A 27885-nucleotide genomic window follows, 5' to 3' on the forward strand; every position below is an offset into this window, starting at 1 on the left:
CAAAGTTACGTGTTTCTTCCAGCGCCAGACCCGATTGTATCGAAGTGATTCTAGACAATGGTGGTTGCAAAGTAGTAGTGTTTAGTGCAAGTATATAAAGTCAGCTTTGTCTGCATAACCTGGAAAACACATCATGGCTATGCAGCGGCGCAGCAATAAGAAGATAACAGACAACAATGGTATTGAGAAAAAAATTAAAAGGTAAGACACAGATAAACATGTCCTAGAATTTGTGCAAGAACATCTGTCCAGGAAAGGCATACGAAAAAAAGTTATTTGTGCAACAGAAATGTCTTAATTCATTTTGCGTTTCGAAATAGCATGCACACAACTTTCAGCATTAAAGGGATGAAATCACACATGCAGAAATAAAGCGTATTAAGTTACCAGCATTGGTTTATATACAGTAAATTCCTATAGCTAATGTGTACTGCATATACAGTACGTTGGTTATAGTGTTTGCACGTTAAGTACAGTAGTTGCATCGAACATAGTGCTGGCAGAGTGAATATTGTTCAACCACTGTGGGCTAATTCCTGTCAGGATACTAGGTTCACTTCATTAAATGTTACTTCCGAGTGATAATTGTACTTCCTGGATTTGAAAAGAAAGCGGATTAATGCACAGTTTTGAATTTGCTTTGGTTGGAGCGATTTTGGAATACAGTCGCAGAGATTACGGAACCAGCCTTTATTCACTGAACATCTGAGTGAGACTGTACACTGTAGGTGTGGAGAAACTTTATAAGATATAAAGTAAATACAGTGCTGTTCATTAAGGCGTGTTCCAGGTTTGATCACCAGGTAAGCAAAGGGTGCAAAGCAAGTACAAGTTGGGCATGTCAGTCCGTTGTAGGGCACACAGACACACGCTCACACCAGGGTCAGTTTTTCCAGAAGCCAGTTAACCTAATAATAATAATATGTAATAATATATAATATTAATAATATGTCTTTTGACTGTGGGAGGAAATTGGAGCATCTGGAGGAAAGACATGCTTACACAGGGAGACAAATTCAATGGAGATAACACCTGAGTTCTGGAACTGATCCCAGGGTCCTACAGTAGCTGTGCAAGGCAGCAATGCTAACTTCTGCGCCACTGTGTCACCCAGTGTAAATTATGAAGAAGGTACTATTCATTTACATCAAGGGCAAACTGCTTGTTAATTTCATATGCGTACTGTACAACACACATGGATAAATGGACAGCTTGTTATTCAGCTACACTGTATACCATCCCTGGTATGCTGTGGGCTCCATTTGAATTATGGGAAAGAAAGCAGAATCATGGGATTGACTTTTCAATACTTCCCTTCTTATACAGTATGTTTAAACTCTCTTGTTATGCACTCTTCCACTCACTGTTTTTTGCTTTCATTTACTTCCACATTTTTTCTCTTGCTCTTTCACTTGTCTCATTTTGTGGCCTTTTCTGACACTGTGAAGTGATGCTGCCTCCCTTCCTATGTTCCAGGGGAAACGCTCAGAGACAGGCTGTGTGGTGGAAGAGGCCCCAGGGTGCCCTGTTCTTCTTGTGTTTGCTGTCTATCTTAGGATGCCTAGCTTGGCTCCTCCTCAGCGTGGAAGATGGTACCATGGAGATCCTCATCAGACAGAGTGAAGTTGTGGCTGAGAGGGTGTTCCTGGTGTCATGCTCTGAGGACTACAAAAACTACAAACAATACCCTGGTACTGTACATCTGTTGCCTCACGTTTACCAGTGTGCTCTGTTATTTTATCTCCTTGCTTAAATGTCATGACATAGAGGTCTCATTTAGGGGGTGCGTGGGTGAGCATATCCTTAGTGGACAGAGAGATATTAGATAAATGTGTCCTGGTGATATTAGGGTGTTGTGTTATCGACATAGTTGTTTATTTTTAGAGCTGCATAATTTGGAATCAGTGATAATATGCTCAGGCAGGACGTTGGCACAGTGGTTAGTGTTGCTGTCTCAGTTCTGGGGCTTTTTGTTCAGTTCCTGGGATGCTATGTTCATGGAGTTTGTGTGTTCTCCTGATGTTCACAAGGGTTTCCTCTTGGTATTCTAGTTGTCTCCCATGTCCCAAAGACACATTGGTAGCTAATTGACTTCTGAGAAAGCTGGCTCTGGTCCGAGTGTGTGTACGTTCATGTCTGTGTGTGCCCTGCAATGGAGTGGCATCCCGTCCAAGGTGTATACTGTTTTGCTCCAATTGCTTGCCAGGATTGGCTCTGGTGTCCCCTGCAACTCTTTATTGGATAAAGCAGTTAGAAAATAGATGTATGGATAATATGCTCTCATAAACGTGGAAGTGGTTAAAATAGAATTATAATCTGCAATGATACAGTCTTCAGACCATGAACAATATCCTAGTAAATGGAAACATACAGCTGTTCTTCACGTCTCTGATTTGAGCTCATACTAGATTTGTCAAATTCCATTTATATATCTTAAATACTCCTTATCCACAGTAATCCTAAAGTGCAGTGTGGTTGTGTGCTTGCCACAAGAGGGCACTTCAGCATCAGCGTATTGCATTGTAGTCTGGAGTAAACCATTAACTTCCTTTTCTTGCGTTTTCAACATTTTTGACTTCTAGCAGTATTATCAGTCATCTCCAAATGCTGATGTTGTCCCTTTACAAACAGAGGTACCTGTTTTGGATGGTTTAATATAACAAAAAAGTTAATTTTAGTATAAATGATATTGTTTGTTTTTTATTCTCAAATAATTCTCAAAACTATTCCATGGGCATTGCATGATCATTATTACTCTTCTTTTCTGTCGTGCATTATTGTTGTTGGACCTGTGTCAGAGGATTGGGTACAAAGTTCATCTAGAGCTGCTGATGTACTTTTTCTTGTCATTTGTATTTATATATATCCCAATCAGGACTATCATCAGACAAGTAATCTCATCCCATTTAAAGTTACAGTAAAGAAACTGATTTTATCTGTGAGCAAAAAAAGTCATTTGCAGAAGAAAGGAGACATCTTGTAGTGTCTGTTGAAATGAAATCGATCACTGGATGAGAGATGAAAACACCAACCTATATCGCCAAATAAGTGTAAAGGGCTGATGGAGCCTAAGATATATAATACAGAAAAATAAAAACCCTTTTAATGAGATTCCTCATTTGCATTTTTTGAATGAAATTAACTCATTGTGGTGAAAGAGTTGATACTGCCAAACATTTCATACATACACTGAGAGGTTTAAAAAAAACAATAAAATGCTATTGGTTCCAAAATGCTTCTCCAAAAGTGTCTCTGGTTGGTTGAGGAGCCTGGTTTTGTTCTTGAATTGAAGTTCTTTTGTAAACGAAGCTGGTAGAGTACATATACAGTAATTAAGATAAAACATCTTACTATTGTAAGTTTGCACAAAGTACATAAATAGGTGTTTAATGTTTTTTTGGGGAGTGAAACAGACCTTTATTGCTACTAACTTTTTGAGAATTATAATTTTTCCATTTTGCTGGTGAAAGCTAGTACACTAGGTAAGCAAAAATATTGAAACATGATCTGCTGTACAAAACTTTATAGCTCACCAACAATAAAATATTTTATATGAAAGAGTTTTAATAATATGCTGGTATAAATCATGTAAGATGACTTACAAGTAATAAAATAAAGCAAAACGGAGCGTTTGATGACTCAAAAAGTCTCGGCTCTCTGGGCTGATGGACTGAATCCATCTCCTTCAGGCTAGTAACATCTGGGTTCTGTTATACTAAGTCAACTTCAAAAGCAAAGCTCATAAACAAGAAGTGCTTCTGAATTAACAAGTATTTGTTTGGTGCCTTTTCAACTTGCACATTTTCCATTGTCTGTAAATCAGCAGAACATTCTGGAATGAGATAGTCTGAAAACTCCCTGAATTTTAAGTCATGTTCTCAGAATTTGTGGTGCCTTAAGCAGTGATATGTAAAATGCAGGTTTATCCTATTAGCTCGTCTTGTTGTTTTTATGAAGGAAGCATTCTTGTTTGCTTTGCTCTTTTAAAAGGAAGACACAAATGCAGAACCTGAGTGCTACCATATGTCACCTAGATTTCTGTCTGTGACTCCCCACCCCCTACTCCATGTCTATGAACAGAGTTTTACTGATATTTAAGTTGTTATGCAAAAGAAGCTAGTTCTTTGTTTTCAATTAAACAATCTTGCAGTTTTAATTTTTGTATGTAACTTGGCATTAAAAGGGTGAAGTAAAATAAATCTTGACAGCTTTGCACTTGAAGCTTTGAAGCTTTTTCATTTTTCCATCCCACAGACATAACTTGATTTGCTTGGCTCTTCTAAATTGTTCCTAAGTTAAGATGAAACAGCTCTTTGTGAGTTCTCTCCCATTCACCGCTGATTAGGTTTCACTTTACCGCTATTTGCCTACTGTATGTAACTGTCTGTATGATGCATGAATGGCTCATATTGGGGAATGTAGATTCCATCTTCAAATCAGTGTCTTTCAATAGATGAGTTGAATATCTTGAATAAAATTGCATTCTCTATAAATGTTTCAGAGTTGAGTCAATTTGCTGTCACAGTTTCTTGATCAGTCTAAATCACACTGGAAAATACTGTAAATGGACTGTGTGCCTCAGTAGGACTGTTCCTAATAAGTCAGATATTCAATTATAAATCTGGGGCCTTCCAGCTGTATTTTCAAAGCTTATAAACAGCATGGGGTACAGTTTGTTCCCTAATGCTTCTCTCACCTCCATTTTCCTCTCTGTGTCTTGATTAGATCAGTGCAGATCAATAAAATCAATTTTCTGCAAACTGTGTCGGTGACGCAGTCATTTTAAATTAATCCTATATGTTGTGCATATTTCAGGCCTGTATCTGTTTTTTGGAAAGAAGAGTGTTGCTTGTACTTTTGGTTTGATTAAAATAATGTTGTTGAAGTTGATTTTCCTGAACCTTGCTTGCTACGGATTCAATTCCAATCAGGCATTCACGGCCATTGAATTGGCTTCAGGACTAAAGCTGTCCTTTTGTGTGTTATGTCCATATTGACTTTGTTCCACATTACCCAGGGTCCATGGCAATGATGATGGGTTTGATTTTAGAACTCAAATGAATTATCCTTACAACATTATTCAATATTTAAGTAGTGATTTAATTTTTGAAGGGATTTTAATTATATGCTGCAATAATTGCCCAAGAAGTGCAAATGTATTAAAAAAAACTAAATGGTAATATTAATAAATAAATGCGAAAAAAACTTACGTATAGTCACAAAATGTGAGTCAATAATAGGGTTACAACCTATGAAAACCTGTCACTTTATGAAGAAAAAATATCATGTAAAGCTTTCATCTAATGATTGTCACAGGGTGTTAAATGGTGCCCTTACAAGGCTTTTGGATTTCATAAGAAAGGAATTCTACTTAAGTGTAGTTCCTCTAATGAATGACATGCATAGAAATTTAGGGCACTTATTAAGCTAAATGGTCAATTAAAGCAACTGCATCACTGTGCTCTGTGAAAAATCCAAATTAGAACATACACAAAAGCTACTTTGGGGAACAATTTCCCCATGGCCACGAACAACAAACAAATTCCTGCTCCATAAATTACACTATTCTGTCTCTTGGTTATTGCCATAGCAACGGGCAGACTTTAATAACTTCAATAACACCAACTTCATAATTCCAACAGCAAATGTGGACATTGCAGCCCATACCAAAAAGTAACACTCAGTTCCAGCTCTCACAAAATAGTTGTAATTATATCAATATGTAACGTTTGTGTTTTTAAGATTTGTAACTCTTGCAAGATTCCTTGGCAGGAGTTGTCAGCCAAGCAAAAAGGTAATAAATATTGTGGTTCACAAGATTGCCTCTTGTTATTTATGACTAGAAGAGGCACCTTTGGTAGTAAGAGAAAAGAGTATCGTGACCCTAATCCTGTGTGCTTTTCATTCCCAGACTGCACCCCTCAGAGATGTGGCCGGGCAGTGACAGACTCTGTAGTGAATAGGGAGGAGTCGGCAAAGTTGAAAAGGTAACTTTTAAAGGACCAGCTTGTCTGTAGGATTTCATATATTTATGTTTGACAACCAGACTGATGGATTTTGAAAATAAGTTAGTATAACAATGGTACTAGTTTTGCGTAGGTGTTACTTGGCAAATAATGATTGAACTATTTTTGTTAAATTTTCATAATTTTCTACTCTGCCACTGCATGTCTGACGTTGGGGTGCATTTTCAAACACTATACTTCTCTTATCCGCATTGTACAATAGAAAATGCACTTGGGACCACCCCTTAAGTTATGGTATAAGTAATGGTTATTCAGAAGTTTAACATTTGGTTGACATTTACAGGTGAAACATTTTATAAATAATTTATAAATAATAATTTCTAGGAATTCATTAGCTGAACAATTCAGCGCTCTTTAAAATGGAATCATACCACATAAATTAATTTCTGATTGCTACCTTCACTATTGATCAAGGTCAAAACACTTGCTTCTCATGGGCACCAGAGTATTCAACATTCTACAAAGCCTTGACAAATCAACCCAGTGGATGGTTTCAGAATCAACAATGAAACATGGACCAACAAGTAGAAAGTGCATTTAAAATTGAGAAAATGAGACAGTTCTAAAATCCTTTGCGTTAGTAAGTGCAGATCAAGCTACTCTTTTGTGTTCTTAAAGCGGCTCAAGTTGCTGAAGCTGATACTCTGGCTTCTTTTGAGAAATGGCTGAATAACATTTTCAGTTCAGTTAGCTTTTAACTAACAAACAGGTTAGATGATTTGAATGGTTTCTTATTTGTAACAGTTCTTACAGTATGTTCTAATTGTGCTCTTTGCTATTGAGCCTGGCTCTGAATTCAAGTCTTTGAAGTTCTTTTAATCTGATCTGTCTTCTTCTGTAGGCTGGCAGAGAGAGGTCTCTCATTAGGAGGCTCAGATGGGGGTGTGAGTATTCATTTTTGTATTATCACTTAAAGTACTGTATGTGAATAAAGTACAGTATAAGAACCATACTCTAATCTTCACACACCAGATAAAAATAAAGCTACAAATTAAAAATACCAGCATGAACTGCTGATGACAATATCAGTGCTTACATAGCAGTTGTGCTTTAGAAGCGATCTTAAGGCTAATATCTTGAATACCTTCAGGAGACTAAGTCCAGAGATTATGAGTATGGCCAATTGCTGTAAATTAGAGATCCCCTGGTGTGTGAGTGGAGGCAAAAACATTGTGCAGCTAAGATGGAAACAAAGACAGGGGGAGCTTGTAAGCCTTCAGCATCTGCCCCGTCTCTCTCCTACCTGAAACACACAAAGTTCAATTAAAATAATTACTTCAGACGCAGCAGCCTCATGCAGGTTTATTTTTAGGAGAGGTGTAATTTTGATCAATTTCCACTAGATGGCAGTATAGTGATCATAGAAGTGATTTCTGAGTTGCAGGAAACTATACCTGAAAGAGATCTGGTTAGCTGTGATTTGTTAATGTTCTAATAAAGACAGTGAGAGAAATCCATAAAAAAACAAAGCGAATGCTTGGATCTGTAGCAAAAAGTGTGGCATTTAAATCTTGTTTTGCTCAAGCATAATAATGGATTAGAAAAATTTCATTTAGAGTATTTAGTTTTAGTCACTATACCTCAAAAAGGACATTTTATCCTTAGAGTTTAGAGAAGAGTGAATAGTCTATATCTCTGGAGATTGTCACATAATCACAGACTAAAAGAAATAAATCTCTTTAAGTCTACAACAAAAGACATGGAGAGGAGATTTAATCGAAGTATGTACATTTCTAAGTAGTATTGAAGGGTTAACCCAAGGGACCTCAGATTCATAGGAGAACAAGGACACAGGTTAGTGCATTACATTATTGTCCTCTTCAGTTGTCAATCTGGTAAGACTACTGACAGTTAAAGACTTAGCCGCCTTTTGCTGTTGATTTCTTAGAGGAAAGCTGGAACAGCTGCTGTGTGAGATAAAATGTTTCATATGATACATTTTAAACTGCTATTATTTCTTGCCTTTTTGTTAAGCATTTAAGATGTTAAAGGTTTGAGCTTTATCACGTTTCATGTAGTGGTTTTGAAAATAAACTTTAAAGTTTCAGAATTCATCATATTTAACTTTCTTATTTAGCTGGCAATTGCACGCTTGATAATCTGTTACCTTGAATTTACCTTTTATTTTATTTAACATACTGTAGATCTTTATTAAGAAAAAAATAAAGTTGTAGGATTAGCATATATGATGCAGGATCGGTTTTTCTGTGCACTAATCCCACTTTATCCTTGAGGATTATCCTGTATATTTATCTTTAAATGTGAGTCTTAAAAAAACACACAAGACAATAACCTGACACACATAACAAGGTATACAACAGTATACCTCATAAGAATACTTGGGTGATCTTTCTAAAGAGTTGAAGTGTGAAATTTACTTTTTGAGCACTGAGGCCCTAGGTTCAATTCTGAACCTGGAGTGCTATCAGTGTGGATTTTGTATGTTCTCCCCATATTTGTATGGGTTTCTTCTGGGTGCTTCAGTTTCCTCCCTACAGTCCAAATACCATAGGTTAATTGGCTTTTGAGAAAACTGGTTCTGGTATGAGTGTGTGTGTACCCTGCAACTGGAGTCCTGTCCAGGGTTTAACCCACGTTGTGCCCATTGCTTGGATAAAATAGTTCCAAAATGGATAGATGGATGATTTATGCCAATTCAAAATATTTGGCTCTTAGATTAAATTGTTGACCACAGCAATTGGTTAACCGTAAAACGGGAATTGATTTATTGTAATTGGCTGCTTGCAGTGTTACTGTACAGGTCTTTTGCCACATTAAGGAAAAATAAAACAACTTTCAAACTCATGAAGTTTATATGGCAGGCCAGCAGTAATTACTCTAGCAGTTTCACCTGACTGCCACTAGAGGTCATTTTGGATAATTTGTGTAGGGCTGAGAGTCACATTCTCTCTCACATGGGGTTAATCTAAACTAGTTTGGTATATAAAGGTATTCATAGTAGTAGATGGTGTTGGGTTAAGTAGGTGTTTTGTTTGTACAGTATTTAGACTGTATCTTTACTTTACTGACATAAAACCTCTTTGCATAGTATTCTTCCATCATGGTTTGTCCTCACTAACCACCTGAGGAGAGGGTGTCCAGTGGCACTAATAATCAGTATTTCGTCACATAACTTCTGTGGTCTAATACAGGGTCCAACACTTCAGTAGTGGGCAAGCCCCCACCTTTGCACAGCTTTTGCCTTTGCCCTGTATGAAGCACTGGCAAGGGACTGTTAATATCTGGCATGTTTTAAATCTGGCTGATTTTCTCACTCTCTGCCAGAGCAAGCTCTGGATTACCAGGCTGTTTTATGTAAACAGCAACTAAAAGGGAGATGGGGAGTGTGGTGGGATTAGAGGGTTATTTTTGGGTTTGTGCTAGATAACAAAAGTCACTGTGAAAGCAGATAAAATGTGAATACCAGTGCTGTCATGTCTACCAGTTTGCACACTGGTTAGTAGTTATGTTATTCCTCTTGGCAGATTTGCTCCAGCTCATTCAAGTTTTTTGGAAAGAGCTTGTGGATTGCAGTTTTCAAATCACGCCATAGATTTTCGATAGGGTTGAATTTGGGACTTTGACTAGGCCAGTAAAGGGCATTCACACTTTTATTCTAAAGCAGTTCCAATATTGCTTTGGTTCTGTGCTTGGGATCATTGAACTGCTGAATGGTGGATATTCTCCCAAGCTTCGTTTTTAGAAGACTGAAACAAGTTCCTTTGCATGATTTCCCTGTATTTTGCTCCATCTATCTTTCTTTCAATTCTAACAAGATTCCCAGTCCCTGCTGACGAGTAGCAACCCCAAAGCATGATGCTGCTACTGCTGTACTTCACTGTAGGAATAGTGTTTCTTGGGGTATGGGCAGTTAGGTTTGCACCACACACAGCTTTGAATTTTGACCAAAAAGCCCAATCTTAGTCTCATATGACCACAACACCTTTTCCCCAATCTTAGCTGGATCACTCTTATGCTGTTTGGCAAATTTTAAATGGACTTATGGATGGTTCATTTTGAGCAACAGCTTCTTTTTTGCCACCCTCCGACACAGGCCAGTGTTATGCAGAGCTCTTGACATAGTTGACTGGTGCACTGTTACTCCGCTCTCAGCCACTGAATTTGTCTGTTTCAAAGTGATTGTTGGCCTGTCAGTGGCTTCCTTCGCAAGTCTCCTTGTTCAGATGCTGATTTTTCAATGAAAGCCTTTTCTGGGCAATGTCGGGTGGTGTGGTGCAGTTTCCAGTTCTTCATTATTGAGCCATCAGTGCTCACTGGGATAATCTATGCCTGTTTATCACTTTCTCTCCTATTTTCTTAGAAATCTTTTTAGTGTTCATTTTTGTGCCTTTCCTTTAGATTCACTGCCTAACCAATAATCTCTAAACAGTCTGGGGTTTTAATCCAGTAAATATGAACGTCACTTCAATTGTGCATAGGCAGAGGGCAATGATAAGATAATTATATCCTCGTTAGAGCAATACATTTAATCAAGCAGCATATTTCAGTTTTTGACTTTCTTTAAGATATCTGCTGACAAATAACAAATTTTGTCTTTAAAAATTTTCCTTTTGAGGATGTGGGTTTGCAATAAAAATATTTATTGGAGATGAGTAGCTATCGTTTCTGAATACTTTTGAAAGACACTGTACATTGCTATTATCCATGTAACTCAACTCAATTTTGGGCCAGGAATGTGTGTTGTCAGAACATTTATTCTAGAATAATACTTAATTTGCCATTAAATGACACGTGGTCATTTGCTGTATGTGTATGCAGAAATCTGTATGTGATATACAGTAACTGTGTATGTGTAGCTAGTTATTTGTGCTGCATGACTGTGTTTAGTAGGAGAAAAAAACACACAGACATAAATTTGTTATTGACATTAGTAAACACTATTTACTCTACTGCTCTCTCTAAAATCTTGTTCCTATTCTGCCACAGTTTCTATTAAATTAATAGATGATAAAGAGGTCATGAGTTTCAGTGTTGGCAAATATATTCTTATTGAAGAAAATAACTTATAACAGAGCACTGTATTGCATAGCATCACAATGGGATCATATGAGTCTTCTTGAAATTACACAGACAGCACCAGAATACCTTAGCCCAAGCCCTTTTAATTAATAAGCCCCAAATATTAATTATTATTAATAAGAAGAGTGTTTGTTTCAGCAAACAATCATTTGATTTAGATAGAGCTGCAAAGATGTCTGAAATACCATCTGATTTTGATACTTTTGAGCAATATCTAAAATATTTATCTAGAGGTCAGATTCAGAATGTAAGAGTGCACAAAAACAAAGAATCAAAAAATCCATGTCCTATTTAATGCATTATTATTTATTTTTTTCATAAAGGTTTCAAAAATATCTTGAGGAAGCAGCAACAAGTATGACAAAACCATTTTGTTAAAGTTTTAATTTTAAGATCTCTTTGCTTGTTGAAACACTGCTCAGTTTTACTGGTAGTAAGATAGTTGCTGTGCAGAAATATTAAATTAAAGCTAACAGTAAAGGGGTAAATTGAAAAATCAGTGTTTGAATATACACCCATACCTCTTTTTATTAATGTTCTTTTTATGAAAATTTGATACTACGAAGCATGTGAATTGTAACCCACATTTCAAATAATGAAAGCCCACTTCAAAACTATGAAGAAGCGATACAAAAGAATATGAACGTTTATCGTGTTTGTGTGCACTCTTACTTATTACTTATTATCTAAGAAAATTTGTGGTCTAGACTTTATCATGGATGCTAAAGGTGTTAATAAAATGAAAAGTGTGAGTATGTGGAATTACACAGAAAGCAAATGAAGTGATTACTGTACAGTACAGAACTGTACTTAAAGTAGGTATGTTTAATGATGTTTATCTAGGTAAACAGTGTTTTTGTATTCTAAAAAAACACAAACCACAATATGAATATTAGTTATTATTGATTCTTTTGTAAATTTTTTGGTGAAAAAGTAAAAATAGGGGTGAAGTTCTTGGGGTCTGGTATGTAGGGATTTTATTTTTTTAAGTATGTGAACCTCTAGGATAATGGAGTCAGGTATTCCAATCAATGAGTCAGGTGTTCCAATCAATTCAGGTGTGGGTTTGACCTGCCCTGCCGTATAAAAAAATCACACAGGTTTGGTTACCTGCTCTTCACAACAGAATTCTGTTGAAGTGCAATATGGCCTGATCAAAAGAGATTTTGTAGGACCTCAGAAGAAGAGTTGTTGAAGTTGCTGTGTCACCAAGAAACATGAAGGTCTTGAATGACTAATGTTGACTCTACCCCTGTAGTACTGTAATAAATTGTGCAGATTAATTGATTTTTAATTTAAAAAAAATGTTTTGTATTTGTGTTGTTAGGCATCAATTCTTGATCTGCATTCAGGGGCCTTATCCATGGGGAAGCAGTTTGTCAATATTTACAGGTAAGAGTGATTGAAAACAGTGACCATAACAGATCATGAAAAGCTAAGGAGTAAGACACAGTAGTGATTTAAGGCAGCACTGTGGAGCAGGGATTAGGGCTCTGGACTCATAACTAGAAGGTTGTGGGTTCAAATTCCAGTTGAAGCATTGCTGTCATAGTGAGCGATACACTTTACCCATTTTGGTCCAGTAAAATACCCTGCTGTATAAATGGGTGCAAATGTAAGTTGCATTGGATACAAATAAAATTAGACATTAGTTAAAAAAAACAGTCATCTTGAAATGAATTATTTTTCTACTTGCAAAAATGTGTGGTTTCAATTTTCTTTCTGTATTTTAATTAAGTATAAAAGTACTTTACAGTACATTGAGGTAGGTAGCATCAAGAACGCTTAAAGAATTAAAACATTCATTGTAAATAGACCTGTTTTATGAGGCTTGCATGGACCACCTGGACATTAATCAAGACTACAAGTACAACCAACTGTGTCATTTTAACAGTTTTACCTTCCGAAGGCTAATAAAAATCATCCTGAAATGAAAGGAAAGCACCAAATGTAAAAATGTCTGTCACTTTACTATAGTTGCTTGTGGAGGTGACAAAAGATAATGAGTGAAGACCTGACTCTTAATCCTTAAAACATCTGGTTTTCTAAACCCAGGAATGTAACATGCTGATTGTAGAGAAATTACTAACCTAAAACTAAGTAACCTGGGATGCTTTTTGAAAAGTGCTAGATGAGGTAGGGGCGTTAAAAGAGCATTAATAATCTAAACATTGAATTTGAGTAAAATCTTTACATCAACGTTCTGTATTCTTTTTCAGTGTTGACATTGGGAAGCCATGGGCATATTAACATGTGATCTCTTTAAGGATAACAACCTTAAGAGTTTTTCAGAGATCGCAGTATTACTGACTGATGGGTAGCCATTCTGTCAATCTGTGTATAGTCCAGTGGGAACCACCTTCTGCCTAAAGAAGTCAGGGTAGAGGGACACTATAACTTCTAGATGTTTCACTCTGTCTTCTGTCTCCCTTCACTAACAACAACACACAACAACTTCTCTTTGTTGTTTCAGATATTTTGGAGAGCAGATCAAAGAAGTCTTTTCCAAAGAGGATTTTGAGCTTTATCGGTAGGAAGATCATGATCACGGTGGGGGGGTGGGGGGGGGATGCTGTAATCCCTTGGCCTCTTTTTCTGTGTTCATTGTCAGTTCTTCTCTGTAATGTGGGAGATGAGGAAAATACTCGTTCCAGCAGCAGAGGTTAACATAATAATACATACTTTTTTTATGAGGCATTACCATAATGGGTTTAATTGCTATGTCTGGAATTAAGCCCAGATCTAAGCAACAGCTGTTATACTTCTGGCACTTTGAACTTTCTCTCTGCTTCTATCCTGTGATGTCATTAAACTGTGCAACTCATTATTCCAAAGAGAAGACATTTTTTTGTGGTGCAGGGGAGTGATAGTTATTCAGTGTGATGCTAAACAGATTGAAATGAATATTAATAATTACTTGAGAAAGGTGTATGCTACCCTCATTAGGTGGCTGGCCCCATGTCCCTTAGCAGGCTACTGATTGGCTGGTGGAAAAGTTGACCTTCCAGTCATCACCAGACAAAGTGGGAAAACCAAAGCAATCTCTTTTCCCGCAGAACAGTACGACAGAAAATACAAGAAGTGATTGCCCAGACATTCAGCCTGGACCCTTCTCGTTTGTACCTCACCAAGCCCACTTTCTTCTCCCGGATCAACAGCACCTTGGCCAAGACCACTCATGATGAGTACTGGCACCCCCACATTGACAAGGTACTGCAAAGGCATCACCTGAGTCTGAATTTCCAATAATCCCCATGAATTAAATCATACCTTGAATTAAAATTTTGATTTGTAACTTATTACAGTATTTTTTTACAATATGTTCAGTAGTTGATTACATTTTAAAATAAAATTAAATTACACATGCAATAAAGTGACATTTGGGAAATTTCTTAAAATATAAAAACCCCTTAATCTTCCCTCGATCTTTGTCAAAAATATGTCAAATTTGTAATGTTCAAACTCCATACTGGTAGGGATAGCTAAGGTATTTACTAGCTGGAAATATTGTATGCATGCCAGTGCACACTTTGGAAATATAGGCCATTGACCAAAGAGACAAAATTTGGTATAACAGCTCTATTCATGCCTGTTCCTAAATAACACCATCAATATGTACATTAATGACATTGGTGTCTCCTCTGTCCCATAATTCAGTGCAGTAAGTTAATTATGATGCGAATATGTGCAGAGTCTGTGCTAGTTTCAACCTAAGCATTATAATAGGAAAATAAAGTGAGAATAAAAAAAATATGTGGCTTCTAGATTTATTTTTTAGTGATTTTAATTTTTGGTCACCTTCTATTTTCACCTTTTTTGTTATTTTTCTTATCACTGTTTCTATATTTTGCCCCTCCTTCCAAAACCATGCTAGAATCTAGCTGTATTTCTCAGACTGGAGGACAAATTAAAAAGGAAGGAAACCGCCTTCTTTTGCAGTGCTATTACCTTCCGTCTAATTGCTCCAAGCCAATTCCATTTAAATGTAAATGGTTTTACACATGCAAGGCCCAGTTGAAGCCTTCTTTGATTAAAATTGATATTGGAGGCTTTAATGTCATCAGTCTGAATGATGTTACTACTGGTTTGCTTTGTTGATGAGAACGATTGGAATATGTGAGTGGTATATTTGTGCATGCATGTGAGGATGTGCATGTTTTGTATTTTGCACCCAGTGTACAATACCGATTGAGCAATTTACATTTTGTGTGGCATGTCTGCATTTCCCTCAGTTATGGGCCCATTTTCATTAGTTTGAAAGAGATTTCTCTGTTTGGAAGCTTTTTTGTTCTTCATGATATTTATTTCCTCTTATGTTCCTGTGATAAGTTGGCATCCGATTTTCTCATCAGTATACGGTGACACAGAAGTACTTGAATTGACATGTTCACTTTTTAACTGTCAGTCATATAATTTTGACAAGAAATGATTTAAAATAATAAAATAAATAAAAATAAAATAAGCATATTTTCTCAAACAATGGTACTTTACACCTCTGTTAATTAATACTTTATTCCAAGCTAGGTTTACAAAATCATGTTGCATTCCTTTGTACTTTCCCTTCTCAGGAAACTTCACTGTTACCATGTCAGGATTAAAACAACATTATGAGAGGCTATATTTTCAATATATCTGCTAATTGGTATGGTACTGGTATGTAAAGTATGAATGGCATCATTATTTCTAGGAATTTTAAAGTGTATCCATTCATCATAATTCCACTTCGATTTATGTGAAACCAAAAAAAAATATTTCAGGTAGTTCTCGATTTATGCACTCAATTTGCACTGTTTGGTTTAACGTGCCTCAGGAATACATCTCACTTCTTAATTTAGGATGCATTCGTTCTCACTCCAACTAAAAAAACTGTTAAGGATTTTAACAGTATAAGAATAGAACATGCCTCCACTATTTTAAACAAGCTGAATCAGTCAAATTCCTTTACTATGGAATAGGCATTTTGAATACTTTTTGTTCATCGGGGAAATCAGCAACACAAAAATGTACCCCAAAACACTTTCCTAGTACATTTATTAGTTTGATTGTTATTCAACAAGTGAAAATGGATTAATTATGTATTTATGTAGTAACATGAAATACATTTGCGTGTTACTGGAAATAACTGTGAACTGTGATATTTTAGGGTGCTTTATGACCTTTTTAATAAAAAAAGGATTAGGACATATATATTTTTTAAAAAGATCTAGAACTCCCGGAACAAGCCTTTAGTGAACAATGTGTGTTGTGCTCTCTCTAGGTAACTTATGGCTCCTTTGATTACACCTCTCTGCTCTACCTGTCAGATTATGGGACAGATTTTGGTGGTGGCAGATTCATCTTCATGGATACAATGGTGAACAGGACTGTAGAACCCCGTGCAGGTAAGAGCTCAGAGGTCACTCCTAATTGCTTTTTTCCAACAGCTCAGTTCAAATGAGAAAGCAAAAGGAGGTAGTGCAGATTTCAAATTAAAACATAAATGAGTAAATAGAATCTACACTGGGGCAGCTTCTGACCAAGATCATGTCAGAAGGTGAGTGTTTATTCACTTAACATATTGAATGTTTTTACCGAGTGTTACCTATTAGTGGGCTTGGTGTAATATAAAATGACATGAAAAATGGAAATTTAAACCACAATGACATGGCTTTGTGGTTGGGAATATACAGAGCCCTTCCAGGTTAAAAAACTCTTCCATACATTTTTTCACGGTAGTTCAATTTTCCTGACATAAATATTAGTCTTTATTTTTAGTCTTTATTTTCACCTCCTACATCCCAATGTATGTGCTTTATTTCGTCTGTATCCTTTTCATTATTTATGGGTTTATTCTAGGTATCTTATTTTATTATAAGAAATATAAGAAAGGTTAAATGGAATTCACCTTCCAGGTCAGAAATGAATCTGGTGGCTCAGCTTTCTAGAACAGTAATATCCTTTCTTTAGCATGGTAGAACAAAACAGAACATACTATTCTAAATGAGGTTGGTACGTGTGTTGTTTATAATCATGATATTATTAAGCCCATGATTGCATGTGAGGTTTGGTTCCTGGAGGAAATATATACTAATAACTCCTACAGTATATTGTATTTACATAGGCCTTATGGAGTATGGTTTCCAGCCAGCCCAAAAAACTTGTAAACAACATTAATGTTGAAATATGAGATACAACAGGCCTCTTATTATCTTCATTCTCCATTGCAAGCAATAAAATGGTGTATTGAAAAAGCCTAGTATTGACTTACTGACAGCAACTTAAAAAAACAAAACATTTATAGTACTTTTGTGAAGGCCATTAGTACGCTTTGTAGTTTAATAAGAGCAGAAATTGAAGTCGTCAATGAATGACTGCACTGCCTTGGTATTAAACTGTACATGAGCCAGTGTGCTTTCACTGATCTGTCTGTGATGTTGCTAGAGCAAATGTTGCCATGCAGAATGTCAGTTTTATTTGTACTTTCTTGCAGTATCTGTGGGACTTTAATGCTGCCCACAATCACTGAACTGAATAAGCAAGTTATAAAAATCTAATTAAAAAAATATAAGGCTGAAAAGAAGAACAAGAACAGGAGATAAGATAATCAACAAAATGCATTCTAAAGTTTTCAGGCTGTATGCAAAAGCACCAAATGTGGCTGAGACCTTGATATCTTTAGGGCTGGTGTGGAAAACAGCAATGGTCACCCAGAGAGTGTTTTTAAAATCATCTCTAAGCCTTGTAGGAAGCCACTGCAATCATTTGATCACTTGCACTTGACTTAGTCAGGATTCCAGCTACTAAATGTTGAATATACTGTTTTTTTCCCCTATAGATTGCATAGAATGCAACCTGACAATATCTCTAAGGTATTAAAAACATGTCTGTATAGAATTCTGCACTTGAAGTTCAGAGGTTAATCCAAGATCACAAATCACCTACAAGCTGAATTTTAGGAAACTCAAGCAACATGCCATCAACTCAGGTTACAGACTTCATTTTTGTGATGGATTACACTCAATAATGTAACCTCAGTCTTATCACAATTATTATGCAAATGTTGTCATCTGTACTTTATCAGAAATGCAATCACAGTGCAATAAAACAATTATCAAGTTTAGTTTGGAGATAATGATCGTTTAGACCATTTAATTTTAGTATTTGTCTAAGAGGATACTAATTATTTACTTATTAGATAATTATGACTTATTTTCCTAAGACTGAAGAATAACATACATTTGAACATTTTTTGTAGTATTTTGTAATTTTGTAACAGATATTTAATAATTGATCTCATTTATGAACCCTGTTCAACAACAGGTAGTTTGTTCATGTCTTCTGAGTTGTTGATTCTTCTTAGATTTCTAGGTAGTTACTATACATTTGACATTTGTAACTACATTAATATTGCCTGCATGAAATAAAATATTTGGTGGGTTTCCCTGCAGATCTGTATAGTGTCTACATCCAAATTATAGTGCTTTCTTAGGCTCTACCATTATTGATTTATCTTGATTTAAAAGAATAACTTAAACTATTCTAGAAAAGAGCACTTCATCTTGGCTGAACATTTTCTTAAAGATAATTTGAAAAGGGCGTGAATTATGTGAGTCATGCTTGGCTGGGTATCATGGTATGTATGAGATCTGGCAATGGAGAATTTTGTTTTTATGCTGACATTTTATACTGACGTTCACAGAGTTTGAAGTCAAGCTGTTGTTTTTCCATTCCTAATCAAAGCACCTTTTGCTTTTTCACCAAAATATTTTCTTTTAGAACGGTTGTTTTTTCTGAATTAAAGTGCATGACAATGTATTATCAAATCAAAATATGCTGCTTAGAGTATTTAAGAACCTCCTGTTGTGTTTTCTCTGGCTGTCTCACAGTGGGATTTCTTCATTTTCGCTCTGTAAAAAGAAAGCAAAAGAAGCACTGGAAGAGACATTTACACCTACTGTACTACTGCAAGAACAGTTGGACTGAACAGTGGGAGACCCAATCAGTTTCAGCAGTAGTGATATTAAATTAATTGAATTTAAGCACCTTTTGAGGTGTTATGAATCAGGTGTATCTGTCCCAGAGAAATTATAAGTGCTTCCTCTTGTCAGTTTGTCCCAGGTAATGTTGAGTTCATTTGCAATAACAGTAAGTTTATTGCATCTCTCTTCCCTTATCATGCCTTCAATGCACTAAACATTCCTGTTCACAAAGGAAGTACTTGGATACCCTGTCTGCAACTCTTCTTGAATGTTCATTTTCCCATTATCAAAGGCATTGAACCATACCCATACCTGTCGTGTGACATGATGTACAGTAACTGTATACACCCATGATTTGGTAGTGAATGCCAGCCAGTGACACATGAGGTGTCACGTTTGTTTTTGCTAAATCCTGTAGATGTAGCACCTTACATTTAAAAAGCTAAAAACCATTGTTATAGCTTGTATAATTTGGATTTTATTTCAACGTAAAGGGAAACTGCAGTCTCAGTTTCTCAGATTGGGAATTAAATCTCAGTAACAAAATGAATTAATTGATGTTATAGCAAAATTATACAAATTCCAAATTATCATAAAATCCTGAATTTTGTATAAGTACTGTATAGTCACCAACCCCTGGTTCATGTTGAATTGGCTCTTCCTATTTACTAGTTACTGTAATGTGATGTACGAGCAAATAAGTACAGGTTGTGCAGCAGACATTTCATGTCAGAAATGTCCCATTGTGATCTGTATGCAGAAGTAAGAAGTAAGTTGTATTTGTCAGCAAAACCATCTTGAAGTCGAAAGCAATATTTCTATTGGATTAAAAGTGATGTATTCACAAGCCTTACAATGTGGAAGTTTGGTTGCCTTGTTCTGAATCACAGTACATGATGCTACACATATCTGGGAATTTTGTCTATCTTTGGATACATGCCCCAAATCAGGGGTTAGGACATGGTGTTACTAATGTTAACGTCCCAATACATGCTTCTTAAAAGCAGGAACCTTAATTGTAGCTCCATGATGTGAAATCAGATGCAACACAAGTTAATAGGAATTAGATTTGCCCCCATTACTCTCAATGTGGTATTTGCTGCTTTTACATTAAGTATAAACAATGGAGGACAGACACTCAAGTCATAATTCTCGAGTGTTATACAAATAGTCCTGGGACCATCAGCAACATTGCTTTCACACACTCTACTGCAGCTCTACAGGCCTGAATGCTGGCTTCATTTCTGTTTGTTAATGTCAACTATCTTTTGCCTTATAGGATGAGTCAACGTAGAATTTTAGTTTCTTTTCAGTCTTAACTGTGGAGCTTTTTCTTGATGTATGTGAGCCTGAAATCACTGTGGAGCATTTTCTTGATGTAATGTGAGCCTGAAATAAAAAAAGTTGTGCAGCCTGCCTTTGTTAGGTTTAGAAAAAAAATCTATTGAATTATTATTATTGAATGTGTTTTCTGGAAAAGGTCATACACAAACAATATTCTCTGCACTTATTTTTTTTAAACAACTAGTTTATATCCTTTTCATATGTTCATATTGTTCCTCGGCATTGAAAGTAACCAGAAATACAGACTTACTGTATGAAGTCTTGCACCAATAGTCCGAAAAATTCTCCAATTAAACAATTAGCAAGATGCTAAATTTCCACCTGCTTTTTTTTTCTTGTACCAATAGGATTTTATATTCCCCTTTTCCAAAACATTTGAGGTCTTTAGCAAATGTTTAAGCCTGTCCTGAAAATCCTGGTATATTTCAGTGCCGCCCAATAAGTATAATAATATCTTCAGATGTTTGTCAAAATAATTTAACTTTCATTAAGATATAATTTAGCTTCGAACATTGATATAGTATTTTAGTGATCTTTTCCACCTTGCTGTGAAAAAAAAAAATTCATGTGATAAAATGCACCAGTCTGCGGACTAGGTTCCTGGAGATAATAAGGAGCATGTGTACGGGTGCAGTGAAAATGTGAACAGTATTATGATATCAGTCCTAAGTTAGAACTGTAAATCATTGTAGCATATACTTGTACACAGTTCTGTCTGGAAAAGCTGAAGAATGGTATGCCCATATAGTAAGAGAAATATCTTGTGGGCTGAATCCAGTTCTCTGTTCCACAGATTTGCTTCCTTTTCTGTGAAAACATTCCATTGTCCCTTAGGTCTGGCTTTGCCCCTGACACTCGCAGAAGATAATGCTGAACTTTTAACAGTTTACAGCCACTCTAAACTTTAAATATTAAGCTCATTTAATGTGTTTTTATGTGATATTTTCTTCTGGTCCTTGTATTAATCTTTTTTTTTATTTTCTGGGGACCAAAACTGCTACCAATGATTCATCCAATTAATTAAAGCTTAGCACCCTGTTAGCATTATTATAACTTTTCTACACTGTCCAGTTGACTCAAGACCATGTCCAAGCCTTGGGTGAGATTAAATTGGTTAAATTGTTATTGCAAAAGAACATACCCAGCCCAGGCATATTTAACACAGGTCACCTCTAACCTAATTATAATCTAAGTGTGCTGTGACCTTAAGTCAAGTGACCGATAATATAGGAAATTCTAAAGTGACCCAGGTCAAATGAGAGAGAATATAGGAAATCTGACTATGATCCCTGTCAAGTGACAGTTAATAGAGGAAATTCTACTATGACCTGTGTCAAGTGACAATGAATATACTGTAGGAAATCCAACTGCGACCAGAGTCAAGTGACAGAGAATATAGGAGATTTTGCTGTGACCAATGTCATTTAACAAAGGATACAGGAACTGCTACTGTGACCCTAGTCAAGTGAAAGAGAATATAGGAAATTCTACTGTGACCCAAGTCAAGTGATGGACAATATTAGATTAGATTAGATTATTCTTTATTGCCACACAACAGTAGTTGGTGGAATTTGCTATCGGTACAGCAAAAACACAGATGAGACATACATACAACATATACAGTACAAATTTAAATAGGACAGAAGACAGACAAATATCGTCACATACATATGTAAAGAACTTTCTGTGTAGCACCATAAATTATACAATGGAATTCAGAGTTCAACGTGAATTCAGAGTTCGTATGGCAGTGGGAAAGAAGCTGAGGTTGAAGTGGGCAGTCCTTGAGAGGAAGAATTTGAAATGTATTAATATAAGTAGGAAATTCTACTGTGACCCAAGTCAAGTGATGGAGAATATAGGAAAAAGTCAAGTGAAACAGAATATACTGTAGGAAATTGTACTGCGAACCAGGTCAAGTCACTGAGAATCTAAAAATTTACTGTGACCAAGGTCAAGTGATAGAGAATATAGAAAATGTCAAAATAGAAATAAAAAAACATGCTGAAGATATTTTCACAGAGCTCAAAGTTAAGAGCATGAATACTACAATTACCCTTTCATTGTCTTTTAAGATTTGGTGATCATCTATGTGAATTTAAACAGAAACAAGTGCTGTATTGTGATATAGATGCTAGTGAATTTGAGGCCACAATTTGGTGTTGTCTCTAACAGAAAAAAGACTCTTCCCCCTTCAGTGTTTCTTGAATTTTTTCCCCTTGAGTTTTCCTTTAAAAGATCAGACACCAGCATTAAATTTGCTTTCAGTATCAGGGCTCATCTATGGAAATAAGACAGTGTTCCTGTATTAAACTGAACCCTATTTAAACACTCTGCCATGACATTTTATATAAATTTTAACAGAAACAAATTGCAAAGCAAATTACTATTATAATTGCATGACACATCTGCCTTTATTAATTTTTGCAGCAGCTATTCAGTTAGACGTTTGAACGGAAAAATACATGACAAAAAATTGCTGTCAGGCTTTAAAAAGTGGGTCAACTTGTTTAAAATGCAGTGTGAACCTGTTTTCACCAGGTTGCAGTTTAAATAGGGCCCGAGCTAGGCTGTGAAAGTCAGTGTGAAAGTAACGTCTGTGTTCTATTTAACCTCTGAATCTTATTTTTGTAAACATTTTCCTTCACTTCACTTTTTTGGCCACGGTATGCTTGTGTGATGGGTGGCACAGTGGCCAAAGTCTTGCAGTACTGGGACCATGGGTTCATTTCCAGACCTGGGGTGCTCTCTGCGTGAGTTTGTTCTATCTGTGTTTGTATGGGTTTCATCCGTGTGCTACTATTTCCTCTCACAGTCCAAAATATACTGGTTGGTTAAAGGGGGACTGCAATGCTATTTTCATTTTTCTGGGTTAGGAAGAATCAACATTGATGAGTGCATTTCAAACCGCAATAATAGTAAAATGTTCACAGTAACTTGTTAATCCTCCAATTTACATAAAAAAATACCAGAATTTTCAGGTATGTGTACTGCCATGTTCTGTGATTCAGAATGAGGCAACAAAACCTACGGTGACGTGTGTGGCCCTATGACATCCTAAACAGGCAGGCTTGTGAATACATATCTTTTAATCCAATAGAAATATTGCTCTCGACTTCGAGATGGTTTTGCTGACAAATACTACGTACTTGTTAACTCTGCATGCAGATCACATTGGAATATTTTTGCGATGAAATGTCTGCTGCATAACTTGTATTTATACATTCATACATCCCATTACATTATTCATTACAGAGACTAGCGAGCAGGAAGGGTCGCATTACATTATTCATTACAGAGACTAGTGAGCAGGAAGGGCCACATCACATGGCAATTTGTTTGAACTTGAATATGAGTTGTGTCAACATGGTAACCTAAAGAACTTTCTCAGAGTTCACGATTTGTGCTTAATTCATTCAAAATTTGTAATTTCTTTTCTATAACGTCGATGAATTAATTTTGTTACTGAGATTTAATAACCGGTCTGAGAAATTAGGACTGCAGTTCCCCTTTAATTGGCTTATGGGAAAACAGTCTCTGGTGTGCCAGTGTCCCTTTCAGGGTGTATATTGGTTGCTTACCAGGACTGGCATCATTCTACTCATCTTGGTTTTGTATTACCCACAAACACAAATAGTGTTGATAGCAATTACTGGCCTGCAAAGGTGGAATTTCAGAACATAATCACCAGTATTGAACTCTGGACTGTACAGATCTAGATCCTAGAATGGCATCTTTCAGGGAACTGCCAATTCAAAAGGTAAAATGAAGTAATTGCATTGATGTTTAGAAACATTAAGAATATTGAAAAGTTATTTTTATTTTTAAATAAATTATTTATTTTCAAGTGGAAGACTTTTTGAAAATCTTGTTAAAAGAAAAAATGCAAAACGGTGGGAGCAGAACAAAAATAATGTCATAGTTTACATTGCCAAGGCTGCGATAACACACACTTTATTTAGAGATCTCTGAGTGAGAGCAGGATGGAACCATTTTCTAAAAGGCCAACGTGAATGTTCCAATTATTGCAAATTTCTCATCAGTCATCTTTTCACTATGGTTTAAAACTTGTAATTGTCAGATCTGCCAAAATTTCTGTTTAACTGTGGGGTTCTGCTACACAGAGAAGAATAACCAGGGAAATGATAATTTATTGGTGCAGAGCAGAGATTTTGGAAAAGTATATTGGTTCAGTCAGATGATAGAGGTTTACAGGCTCCTTCCACCCTGTAATAGTGAATAAGAAAGGACTAACAGTTGTTCCTGATTTGATGAAAGACATCCTATTAATCTACTCAGAATACAGTGTTTGATCTAATTAATTTCTCAATGGTCATCCAAACACTGCCTCATGAGCACCGTCAGTTGTATTGTGTCACTGTTAGGTTATTACATTTCCCAGCTATTAAATTGACTAATTTTAAGATGCTACAGATGTACTGTATTAAGTACAGTGAGAACTGGAGAGATGGTAATTACAGTGAAAAGATCTGCAATTTCTGCAGAGATTGTTCTGTCAGTGCCACTCATTTATTAGTATAATTGCTGTGTGATGCATCTAGCTGTAAATTAAAAGTCATTATTGTCTCGACAGCTGCAATCTATTAGTAATTTGGCAGGATGATAAGTGTTTTGACACTTAAAACTTCCCAACTGTTATCTTTTGACCTTCGTAAGCTTTTTTGAAAAGTAGAAGAAAAAAATAACTCTTACACATAGTAGAAAAAGAGTCTTGAAACGGGGTGAAATGAGCATAAGAGGAAAGAAGACGAAGAACTTTGGAGGTTTGAGGTTTGAGGTTCGTAAAGTCAACTGTTTTCACCACTAGTCCCAGACACTTCTCTGTATCCTGGTTTGGGTCCAGCCATACCTTAATCACTGAAATATTTTCTTAATTCCATTATTCACTAACTACTTTTTACTCCTGACTAAGTTAAATACTTTGCTTTTCTTGAATTGTTACCAGTCACAAATTACAGTAAATGCCTAAAAAGGTTCCAACAATAGGCAGGTGAGAATTAAACTCCCAGAATAAATAATCCTACTTTTTCCAGTGTAAAAAATTCCAGTTCCAGTTGAGCAAAATTCCCATTTACTAAATCAATATGCACAACTGAATTATGAAGCCCACCTGCTATATGTTTAGTAGTTATTTGTTATTCCATTAAAATTTTTAGAGAGGTAGACAGTTAAGAAAAGTCTTAAGTATTCTTTAATGACATATCACTGGAAGATGCAGATAAGATAAGATCACTTTATTAGCCATATACAATTTCTTACATTAGGAATTCGTCTTTTCGCATACCCCAGCTTGCTCTCCGTGAGACACACAGACAGGGAAAGAGGCTTGGGGTCAGAGCGCAGGGTCAGCCATTGTACAGCACTCCTGGAGTAGTTGGGGTTAAGGGCCTTGCTCAGGGACCCAACGGAGTAGGATTCCTCTGCCGGCCGCTGGATACAAAAAATCGTCTGGTCCTTACCAGGTCCTAAGATTCCACTATGTCATTATTTATTTAGCACAAAATAAGCCAACATGTAGAAGCCATGTGTGAAAAACTAAGTACACCCCATGATTCAGTAGGTTGTAGAACCACCTTTAGCAGCAATAACATGAAATAATCTGTATGAGTTTATCAGTCTCTCACATTGTTTTGGAGGAATTATGGCCCACTCTACATTCTTTACAACATTGCTTCAGTTCATTGATGTTTGAGGGCATTCTTTTATGTATAGCTCTCTTAAGATCCCACCACAGCATCTCAATGGGGTTGAGGTCTGGACTTTGACTTGGCCATTTCAACACATTGATTCTTTTGTTTTTCAGCCATTCAGCTGTAGATTTGCTGGTGTGCTTGGGATCATTGTCCTGTTGCATGACCCAATTTCGGCCAAGCTTTAGCTGTCAGACAGATGACCTCACATTTTTCTCTAGAATACTTTGGTATAAAGAGGAGTTCATGGTCGACTCGATGACTGCAAGGTGTCCAGGTCCTGTGGCTACAAAACAAGTCCAAATCATCACCCCTCCAACACCGTGCTTGACGGCTGGTATGAGGTGTTTGTGGTGATACGCTGTGTTTGGTTTTCGCCAAACATGGCGTTGTGCAAAATGACCAAACATCTCCACTTTGGTCTCATCTGTCCAAAGGACATTGTTCCAGAAATCTTGTGGTTTGTTCTGATGCAACTTTGCAAACCTAAGCCGTGCTGCCATGTTCTTTTTGGAGAGAAGGGGCTTTCTCCTGGCTACTTTCCATGTAAGCCATACTTGTTCAGTCGTTTTTTTGATCGTACTATCATGAACTTTAACATTTAACATGTTAATGAGGCCTGTAGATCCCTAGATGTAGAATGGCAACTTCTCCAATTACAAACGGAGAATGTTCTCCATTTGTAAATAATCCTTCTCACTATAGAAGGATGGATTTTAAATTGTTTTGGAAATGGCCTTATAACCCTTCCCACATTGATGAGCAGCATTAATTGCTTCTCTGAGTTCATTGCTGAGGTCTTTTCTCCTTGGCATGGTGTTAACACACACCTGAATGCTCCAGACCACCAAAGTGCCAAAAGCTCTGCTTTTATAGAGGTGGTCATACAGTACTTCCTGATGATCAACTAATCAAGTGCATTTGATCAGCAGCACCTGACTGCTAATTACAGTACCTTCTTAATTCCTATGGAAGCAGTAGGGGGTGTACTTAATGTTCCCACATGGTTTCTGCATTTTGGCTTACTTTTTGTTGAATAAACAATGACATAATGAAATCTGTTATGTGTTGTCTGCTATCTGAGGCTAGATTTGTCTAATTATAGAAGTTGGTGAGGACCAGTCAATTGTTATTTATGCCCTGATATGTAAAACCATTGAATTGAAAGAGGGTGTACTTTCTTTTTCACATGACTGTATTTCCTGAAAGATTTGGTCTTAGTTGGGGAAACCCTCAAATGCTTTGGCAATGTTAACTGTATAGATCTGTAAAAATAATCTCCATTAGTTAAAGCCAGATCTTTTATGAGCAAACTCTAAAAAGCTTGTAAAACTAAATTTAAGCTTCCATCTTTTTGCCATGCCAATAGTTTGTTTTGCTCATTCAGAATTTGTAGCTCTTAACTCTTAATTATTCTCACTTTCTGGATTGGAAGAATGCTGGACACAAGGACTATTATGTAATTCTATACTGTATTATATAGGAATGCGTGCTACGAACCTGAGTAACCAATTGCATTAAAAGAAGTTATCTTTGGCAAATAGGGAAGAGTAAGATGTGGGTGATTCTGGAATACTGCCGATCTGATAAGCATTATCAGATTAATTACTTTTGGTTTGCTGCAACACTAAACCAAACAGTTTTGAAACCATTCTCTAAATTTCCATAGTGTCAGTCTCACTAGGACATAAAGGTTGCTGAACCTTGCTTTATGTTATTTTTATATTACATCTGCCTTTTTTTCTTAACTATTCATCTTCCTTTCTGGAGAGTGTCACCTATGCAGTAACCATGACGACCAAAATA

At 36.3% G+C, this 27885-nt stretch overlaps 1 protein-coding gene across 2 annotated transcripts in view; it reads left to right on the plus strand.

Annotated features, from left to right (window-relative positions):
• Window positions 1-25: 25 nt before the first annotated feature.
• ogfod3 (2-oxoglutarate and iron dependent oxygenase domain containing 3) overlaps window positions 26-27885 on the plus strand; it is a 36465-nt gene continuing 8605 nt past the window's right edge. The window contains exons 1-8 of one of the 2 annotated variants that reach the window (XM_088927765.1): window positions 26-201; window positions 1477-1691; window positions 5912-5987; window positions 6868-6910; window positions 12394-12458; window positions 13540-13596; window positions 14123-14276; window positions 16324-16447. In XM_088927765.1, the coding sequence (XP_088783891.1) occupies window positions 134-201; window positions 1477-1691; window positions 5912-5987; window positions 6868-6910; window positions 12394-12458; window positions 13540-13596; window positions 14123-14276; window positions 16324-16447 (802 nt within the window). In that variant the 5' untranslated portion in view covers window positions 26-133. The remainder of the gene's footprint in view (window positions 202-1476; window positions 1692-5911; window positions 5988-6867; window positions 6911-12393; window positions 12459-13539; window positions 13597-14122; window positions 14277-16323; window positions 16448-27885) is intronic. The other variant, XM_088927766.1, reaches the window with a different exon arrangement.

Source organism: Atractosteus spatula, chromosome 11, assembly GCF_055471065.1.
Source record: "Atractosteus spatula isolate fAtrSpa1 chromosome 11, fAtrSpa1.hap1, whole genome shotgun sequence".
NCBI lineage: Eukaryota > Metazoa > Chordata > Actinopteri > Semionotiformes > Lepisosteidae > Atractosteus > Atractosteus spatula.